The following is a 9,496-nucleotide window of genomic DNA, read 5'->3' as shown; positions in this document are numbered from 1 at the left end:
AGAGTGGGAAAATAGACAGGCGATGAGAGAGGCGGGGAAGGGTAGGGATGAGGGAGGGAGAAGAGGGATGGGGTGAGAGATGAAGAAGAGAGAGGGGATGAGTGGGTGGGAGATGGACTGGAAGGGAATGGGGCTATAGAGGAAGGAGAGAGGGGTATGAGATCGGGAAAAGAGACAGGCTATGAGAGGAGCGGGGGGGGGGGGGGGTAGGGCCGGATGAGGGATCGAGAAGAGAGAGGGGATGAGTGTGTGGGAGATGAACAGGAAGGGAACGGGGCTAGGGAGGAAGGAGAAAGGGATATGAGAGTGGGAAAAGAGACAGGCTATGAGATAAGCGGGGGAGGGTAGGGCCGGATGAGGGATGAAGAAGAGAGAGGGGATGAGTGGGTGGGAGATGGACTGGAAGGGAACGGGGTTAGGGAGGAAGGAGAGAGGGATATGAGAGTGGGAAAAGAGACAGGCGATGAGAGAGGCGGGGAAGGGTAGGGATGAGGGAGGGAGAAGAGGGATGGTGTGAGGGATGAAGAAGAGAGAGGGGATGAGTGGGTGGGAGATGGACTGGAAGGGAATGGGGCTATAGAGGAAGGAGAAAGGGATATGAGAGTGGGAAAAGAGACAGGCGATGAGAGAAGCGGGGGAGGGTAGGGCCGGATGAGGGATGAAGAAGAGAGGGGGATGAGTGGGTGGGAGATGGGCTGGAAGGGAACGGGGTTAGGGAGGAAGGAGAGAGTGATATCAGAGTGGGAAAAGAGACAGGCGATGAGAGAGGCGGGGGAGGGTAGGGCCGGATGAGGGATGAAGAAGAGAGAGGGGATGAGTGGGTGGGGTATGGACTGGAAGGAACGGGGCTATGGAGGGAGGAGATAGGGATATGAGAGTGGGAAAAGAGACAGGCGTTGAAGGAGGCGGGGAGGGTAGGGATGAGGGAGGGGGAAGAGAGATGGTGTGATGGATGGAGAAGAGAGAGGGGATGAGTGGGTGGAAGATGGAGAAGGGAACTGGGCTATGGAGGGAGGAGACAGGGGGATTAGGGAGGTCGAATTTCCGAATTTGTGCCCAATCTAGCACCAAATCATTGAAGCACCCTTATTTGGACAATTAATCAGAGGGACCGATACATCCGTATATTCTAGTTATTGGTACATAAGTACGTGTTAGTTTACTTTGCACCAATGTGAAAAAGTGTTGGTTTGATGACCGTAGTTATAACCAAGCGCATTCACAAATACAGATGCTAAAAGGGACCTGTCCGCACCTTGTATCCGCACCTAATAAGGTCTGATATCGAAACAAGATGTTCATTTGAAATATGAACAAAATGCTTGTAGATCTAACACTAGAAACGATTTTGGGGACCATGTTAGGTATATATTATGATAATATTTTTCATCACTAGCCATCTCTGACTGATTCAACCACCAGCCTGAGTATATAATAAACCAATGTGTGTATTTCTTTAGACCTTGTGGTCAAGGATAACCCGTGAAAGTGTAAGCATTTATTTCCAACGGGGTCCTTTGTTTTTTGCTAAATGGACAGCACGCTGAAGAGACAGTGGAAATCCGGGTGCTACACCCTAGCTCTTTTTTCGAAGAGATCCCTTGGTTCGTTCACGTGCTCGGTGTAAAGCACCGACAAACGGGGTACAACTTTCCTGGGTTAAACCAGTACTGAGTACACCACTTTTCCACTACCCTTTAAATGCCGAGCGCCAGGCAAGGGAGCTATTTGTACCAACTTTTAACGTCTTTTGATATGACCCTGCCGGTGATCGAACCCACGACCTCACGCTCCGTAGGCGGACGCTTAAAGCTGCACTCTCACAGATTGAACGTTTTGACAACTTTCTTATTTTTTGTCTTGGAACGAGCCAATTTTTGCGAAAATCCACGGAAAACAGTTATATAAGACTGCTGACAAAACAATAGATCGCAGATTTTATTATTTAAGTTCAAAAATTGATATTTTATGCATTTTTCTTAATCCGTTAGTAACGGTTTTAAGCCATAAAAAATTAATTTTTGAAAGGAAAAATGAAAATCTGAGATCTGATTTTTTGTCAGCAATCCTTCATCATTGGTTTACAGATATTTACGCCAAAATATGCTCTTTCCAAGACAATTTTTTTTTTAAAAAGTTGTAAAATTGGCATATCTGTGAGAGTGCAGCTTTAACCACTAGGCCACGGTGACGGTCGTGGATTTATTGATTCCTAATATAATCATTTTATATAAAAAAACCATATCAGTTTGAACGTCATGACTGTTTAGAGAATAGATTTCAAAACTCGCGCCAACAAGGACTTTATTGTGGTTTGAATAGTAGGGCACAATATTTCCAATGGCCAGGTGCGCGCTTTATTGGTACATTCGATTATCGCTTCGGAATCAAAACCATTTCTGCGACACATAATTCTGGCTTGTAAAAATATAATCTCAGCAATAAATATCTTAAATAAATCTTGACTAAGGTGCAATATCGAAACTCATTGCTTCAAACATATCGTATATTGACTTTAAACTTGCCATACTGTCAGCATTTCCGAGCGGTTGGTCGAACTCGCCCAAATATTTCCTAAATGAGTTAGCCCCCTTGATAATAATTTCTTTATACCCGGAAGAAAGTTTATTGACCCGAAAAAAAGTGGCACAGTTTGTCGAAAATGGTGAGCTAAGGTGTCATCTGTCGCAATATCAATCAACAATGACTTAGCACTTGTCTCAAACACGTGTCAATCTTGTGTTATTCTTTAAACCTGGATTGTGGCCGAAAATAAAAGTTCGAAGATCTGAATAAAAATGGCGGCGCCCAGTTTGAGTTGGACAGAAGGTCTCCCTGACACACAGACCATGCATTTGATTGGGGATCTGGAGAACGGGAAAGTTGTGACCATCTTCTTCTCAAAGACACGCCCAGAACGGAGGACATTAGCTGTCAAACAACAAACTAGCCAGCTTGTTTGGATTCGTGCGCAGGGTGTACGACCCGAGGGAGCAAGTAAGTTTCAGGTCATCATTTGTAGACTTTCATGAAGATAATAGTACTGAGCTTGATGAGATTTATCGTATATGTAATGTTACCTTGTAGATTAAGATAGACATAATGTTGCATAGACCATGTGCGTGTAAATATTGATGTACTGTATTTATATACTTTTATTTACATTTGCCTCTAAGTAGAGTCCTTTATATTGAAAAAACTTGACGTTCACATTGTTTAACACGCAATGACGTATGGTGTCATTGTTTTTACAATATTGTGCTCCAATTGGATTTCCATGACATCATTTAACTGACTAAGTAACAAATATCAGCTATTTTATTCAAAAGTATGTTGTCAGCTTCATTTCTTTAATAAGTACAAATACTTGATTGCAGAAGATACAGCTAATTTCGATCTTCATAAATAATTATTTGAATGTTTATATACATGTGATCAATTCTTAAATGGATGTAAGTAGAATGCAGGACATTCTCAAGGCATTTGGATGGGCCTTTAAGGTGAAATTCTAAAATCTTAACAACTTAGGCTTAAATAAAAGTAGTTATGTTTCCAGTAACCCAAAAGCCTCCGACAGTGTTTTTTTCACTGTGAAAAAAATAGTCGGTGACAATGAGGTTTATACTATATGGTTGCCTAGCGACGATGACTTCTGTTTCTGAATGCAATTTAATTTTGATAACCTGTTCTGCGTGCTGCCATCAAGAAGTTAGATGTTTACTAAAGGTAATTCCACACAGCAAGACCATAAGCAATCTAACCCTATCCCAGAGATTATTAAAGTTATCCAACCTCAATGGATGCCCTGATCTCATTTTGGTGATTATAATCCAACAGGATCCTTTGATGTTGAAGTTAATGTTTTTTTTAAACATTACAGTATTGTGTATCATTATTATGTTATTTTGTGACAATGAGCCAGAACTGCATGGAGGCACTAGCAGGGGGGTCAGTGCCATTCTTCAAAAATATATGCTCTTTAAAGTTTACCAAATAAGAAATGTCTTATGCCTTTGACCTTAATATTATTTTGATTGGCTTAAAATAATTCAGAAACTTTTCTCAATAAGGAGCTGAGGAAGCAGATTGACATTGGGGTGGCAGTCAGGGGTTGGGTTTGGGAGGGTTTTTTTCTGCTATTTAGGATGGGGAATATTTTGGGATTATCAATACAAAAAAGCGCTTTCTGTTTCATTTTAAGAACCAAAATCTAGTAAAAAATTATGCTGTAATGTCACACATTTATTTATATTAATGATTCAAAGTCTTAAGACGAACTAATGCAAAAAAAATGGAATTGCTCGGTTGGCTTGGTGTAGCCTTGTTAACATCATAAAGTCAATATGTTCATTCTACCTATGTACACCATGAAAATATTGAGGTATTTAATAAAGACGAGAGGCTCCTATGAATGAAATGAATGTATAAAGACGATTGTGAAAAAAATATGTACTTACATGAGCCATAATATGGAGTCCGGGATTTTGTGTTACATCACAGAAATTTCAGTTTAATCGTATGTATCTGGAGAAATGCATGTGATATACAGATTTGTAAAATTAAAGAAAATTTTCAAGACAAATAACTGTCTTTATTGATATGATGTTGACCTTTCAAGCAACTGTTACTTCATTTAATTCATACATTTATCATCCATTTTCCAGGTGTCCTGTGCGGACATTTTCAGGAGGGGTTGTTCAAAATACAAACTAAATGTGATTTCTTTTTATGTAATCCTTGTAGGCTTATTTGTGTGAAATAAAAACGTGGACATTTTATTTGTATTTACTAATTTCAGTTTTATTTCAGCAGCGGTAATCAGGGTTGCCAGCGGACTTGAAAAGTCAGGGAAATTGGGTATTTTTTCAAGGTCAGGGAATTGTCAGGGAATTTTGAAATTTGGTCAGTGAAAAATGAAAATCCTGAAAAGTCAGGGAAAAGTCAGGGAAAAATTATTTCAAAGGTCGAAAAATATACGCATTGAAGGTCTTTCTTGGCTATGGCAGTCTTTAGGCATTTAATATTTGACTTTATCACTCTCACAGTTAAGCATTAAATTCAAATAACAGTAAACTGTGATATTAAGAAGCATTATATGTTAACTTAGTGATTATAATACCCATTATTTACCTTAGAACATCATTCAGCCTAAAGACTGAAAGGCTTTGCAACCCTTGCCTCCAGAGCTGACTAATACGTAATTTCTGTTGTATTGTAGGAATATAACACCAGAAAAGAGAATTTACCTGACATTATATTCTAATCTATAGATTATTATCCTTGTTTCAGGTGTTGCGGTTTCTTTATATCATCTAATAAAGGGATTTGATGGCAGATAATATAATTAAATTACTCTGTTTCAGGCTCTTCCTTGTTAGCATGACAAATTAACAAATATGAGTTCAAAACAGACATCTTTCAATAATAACTGGCTTACGGACACAGAGTTTAAGTGTTGGGTAGGAAAAGACCCAAACAATGTGCTTACTTACACTTACTTACCATACTCATTCAAAGTCTTTAATTTTATAGTGATTATTTCATGATATGCCAAAATGAGCCCTATGTTCTTGTTTTCATGCTAATGTTTCACATGTTTCACTGACCAACAGTCACACTGTGTTTGAATAGAAATAGTTAAGAATAGTAGAACACTATGTTTGAATCATTACTTTGATGTACAATGTAAATGTTTTATATTTTGGAAAATAAATACAAGTTTACATGCAAAAATATAATGGGAGGATTGGACGGCTATAGGGGAGGTCAGGAGGCCGTTTATGTGTTTGACGATTTTGGTCAGTGAAAAACATGAATTGGTCAGTGAAAAGTCAGGGAAAAGTCAGGGAATTTTATTTCACCAAAGTGCTGGCAACCCTGGTAATACTATTATTTTCCAAAATAAAACCATGTAATGCGACGTAACCAAATGTGTCCACCTTGTTACGTCACAGAAAAAAGCATTATAACTCATGACCTTGACATCGATGCATCTTCGCGCAGCATGATAACAACGTGATCGATCGTGAACTTTGATAATGTCGTAAACTGGTGGTTCTGGAAAACGTCGGATTATAATGACAGGGAAGTCAACTATCGGGTGCGAAAGTTGTGTCTTTTTTGTTACGTCGCATTATTTTTATATTAGTAACAAATACTTAGTGCAACACCTCGGAAACGCGGTATTATCAGTTCTGTTTACGACATCCATAACTGTTTCACCAATTTTCGGTATTTTCGTTGCCTTTTTACGGTACAAGACGAGCATGGCAACCTCAAATATGAACGAGGAAAGACTTCAAAAAAAAATTACGTCGGCAACAAATCGCGGCATTCACTGGTCGCCAAGAATGTATCATAATACGTCCTTTTATTAGCTCGTCTGTTTTTCGAAGAAAAAAAAGTCGAGTTATTGTGATAGCCTTGGCGTCGTCGGCGTCGTCTGCGTCTGCGTCTGCGTCGTCGTCGTCGTCCAAAAACTTTAACCTTACCTCATAACTCAGACGAGCGTTGGCACCCACTCCGCGGTGCTCTTGTTTAGCAAAGTGATCAGTGATGTATGGAAACCCTTTACAATTATTTAATTCAACAGAAATAACCTTTTATTTAGTATTGACTGAAGAAAGTCGTGTCCCGTATTACGTCCATTGCATATGACAACCGTCTACGGCGATATAGATGATGTATACGCAAAAATAATGTGTTTGCATAAGTGAATCTATATATACTTTTGAATGGAAAACAATTTATAATAAAATAGATGAGATGCATTGTGATTACTCCAACTTTGTTTGTGCATAACAAAGACACCAGTGTGGATTTTGGTGTCCTGTTACACAATTTGTGCAGTTTTTGGTGTCCTGTTACACAATTTGTGCAGTTTTTGGTGTCCTGTTACACAAATTGTGTCCAGTTACATCTCACTTTGTGTCTTGTTACATCAATCTTCAACTAGGTAACAAACTGCTAAATATTTAACTAAATACATGATTCTGTATTCAAATAAAGCTATTGATTGATGTAAGTGGTCTAAATAAGTGAAAACAATCAACTGGACTTCATAAGAATGCTTTGTAATATGGTGTCCAGTGTTACTAACAATAAAACTTAAAATCCACATTACTTTGTATTTAAAGCTAGAAGTGTTATGCCATTTCAAATATAATTGCTTTAGATATTGTTCTATCCTAATACAGCATAAAATTTGACAAACGCAAATATTAAAAAAGAGGACACCACAGTGTTTGTGATGTAACGCAAATTCCCGGACTCCATATTATGGCTCACATCATTCTTTCTATTTGATTTTGCATTTACACCCTGGCCCTTTTACCCTTCTTGACCGATATTGGTGTCGGCTACTTTCCAAAGGGCCAGATCATTGTTTTGCCAAAATATTCTCAGAGTCTAAAGTTTTTGCCAATATATGTTTTGGCTTGCCCAAATATCGGGGCAGCAGCTGCTACCCCAGCTCCTCTAGCTTCAGCGCCTTTGTGAATCAAGTGTAAAATATAACAACAGAAAAACACTAAAGAACTTCCTTTTAGCCTGCTTCACGATTGGTGTCTATCAGAAATGGATGTGCATTTTCATGAATCTCTGTATTTGAATCACTAATAGTATAAGAGGCGGGGGATTCTAAACTGTTGCCTGTGCTTCATATATATAGATCAATGATCACCTACATACAATATGTCTTTCAGTGGTAGCATATAGACTAAAATTGTTCAGCTTGGAATCATTGGTTAACAAAACATCCTTGTTATCAAATTTCTTATCAAAGGAAGGTGCCATTTCTGACAGCATATCGAATACAAATGGCAATAAGTTTTAACAGTTTTCTAGTAATTGTATGTTTCCACTCTTGCTCGAATACCTTAAGTGTCAAATATACCTGATAATCATAAATGTATATAGTATTCTCTGTACTTAAGTGTTCAAGCTTAAGAGTTTAAGAAGATCATGCTGCACCTTCACTGTTTTTTGGTAGCATCCTTCTGCCCTTATACAAAACAGCATACATTTTGCACTCTGTATTCGTAGAATTGATGAAATGCTTTAGATAATAATAAAAAATCTTTCTATATGCTTACATAAGTATATAATTAAAGTGATACTCATATTTAAAATCAATACAAAAACATGTATGTATTACAAACATAAATTTGAGTGATAAACCTTTAACTACCTACTAAATAATGCATTTATGGAAAATATTAATTACTAATAACAAGATTGTATTTAATAGCTGAAACGCACAAATATTAAATAACTGGTGAGTCCTAAGAGATTTACAGTGCTCAACTATCATCTCATAAGGTACAAATATAGTGTTTTCTGCTGCCTTCTTTGAAAATAAACACGGTATCCTTCATAAGACCCATTGTTTTCGATATTTGTTCATCTTTTTTGGTAAATAAAAGCAATTGTATTAATTGTGGTACATCTAATTTGGGAGCAAGAGTGCATCTTTAATATATTTGGCAGATCAAACCTAAAGTGAATCCAATTAAAACTCAATTTAAAACATTATTATTATCATAATATCTATTTTCTTCAAAGACTTGCCCCTTTTCTGCAGCACCCTGCCCTATTTAAATCCTGACTAAAACCAAAACCCTTTTTAAAGCACCTGGCCCTATTTAAATCCTGGCTAAACCCCACCTGCATGTAATATTTATTTATTCAGTTGTTTTTGTAATGAGTAAATAAAGATTTGAACATGTTAGAAGTCTGATTTGAAAGTATCCAAACTATGTGTGATGGTACAGAATTAAGTATTAAAATCTAATGTAGTCATCAGGTATAATATGACTTGTTATTCGTGGTCGGAATTAGCACAAGCTTGGAAACTCTGAACTAGTAAAATGCTTTCTACAGTTACTGGTACACAATTTTTGATTTTTTTTTGGCCAGCATTAATATTATAATTCCGGCTTGTTCTTCCAAAAGTCTAATTGCGGAAACTGAATAGTACCATTTCTTCCTAGTATTTATGTCTTGAATTTGGGTCAGTCTGATCCAAAAAGTCTTTATTTGCTGATTGTGAAATAATATGTTGATATCATTTTAACTTCCTGCATGAAGTGTTATAAAATAGGGAAGTTGTGTTAAATTGTTTAAAACAGTAGATACCCAGACTTCTGGTATGTAATTGTGGTAAGTTTTTATTGACATGAAGATCAAACACAGCAATTTTAACCTTCATATCTGAGACAAGGCAATAGATTTACAGCTCAATATAAGCTTATGAAAGACCTTCAAGTAGGGTGAATATCCATATAAGATAAGGAAAAAAGTATGTTATCATTTATAAAGAAGATACATGTATAGATCTCAAAGTGTACAATTTGTAGTCTTAACTTTTTATGCCCCCACAAAGTGGCGGCATATAGGGTTGCCCTTGTCCGTACGTACGTCTGTCTGTCTGTCCGTACGTACGTACGTACGTACGTCCCGAAGATTGTTTCCGATCTAATTCTTGAAAACCGTTTGT

At 37.5% G+C, this 9,496-nt stretch overlaps 2 protein-coding genes across 14 annotated transcripts in view; one reads left to right on the top strand and one right to left on the bottom strand.

Moving 5' to 3' along the window:
* Positions 1-323: 323 nt before the first annotated feature.
* On the bottom strand, positions 324-1,359 carry LOC128244051 (uncharacterized). Its single transcript, XM_052962067.1, has 2 exons — positions 1,336-1,359; positions 324-848 (listed from the first exon to the last, which is right to left on the bottom strand). Exons 1-2 carry the CDS (start codon positions 1,357-1,359, stop codon positions 324-326), a joined length of 549 nt encoding a protein of 182 aa, XP_052818027.1.
* Positions 1,360-2,596: 1,237 nt separating this feature from the next.
* Positions 2,597-9,496, top strand: part of LOC128243701 (1-phosphatidylinositol 4,5-bisphosphate phosphodiesterase gamma-1-like) — a 117,371-nt gene continuing 110,471 nt past the window's right edge. For all 13 annotated transcript variants that reach the window (XM_052961616.1, XM_052961615.1, XM_052961613.1 and 10 more), the window contains exon 1: positions 2,597-2,997. In XM_052961616.1, coding sequence (XP_052817576.1) covers positions 2,799-2,997 — 199 coding nt within the window. In that variant the 5' untranslated portion in view covers positions 2,597-2,798. The remainder of the gene's footprint in view (positions 2,998-9,496) is intronic.

Source organism: Mya arenaria, chromosome 8 (genome assembly GCF_026914265.1).
Source record: "Mya arenaria isolate MELC-2E11 chromosome 8, ASM2691426v1".
Taxonomy (NCBI): Eukaryota; Metazoa; Mollusca; class Bivalvia; order Myida; family Myidae; genus Mya; species Mya arenaria.
The sequence above is the reverse complement of the archived record's forward strand: the minus strand, read 5'-3'. Positions and strand labels throughout refer to the sequence as shown.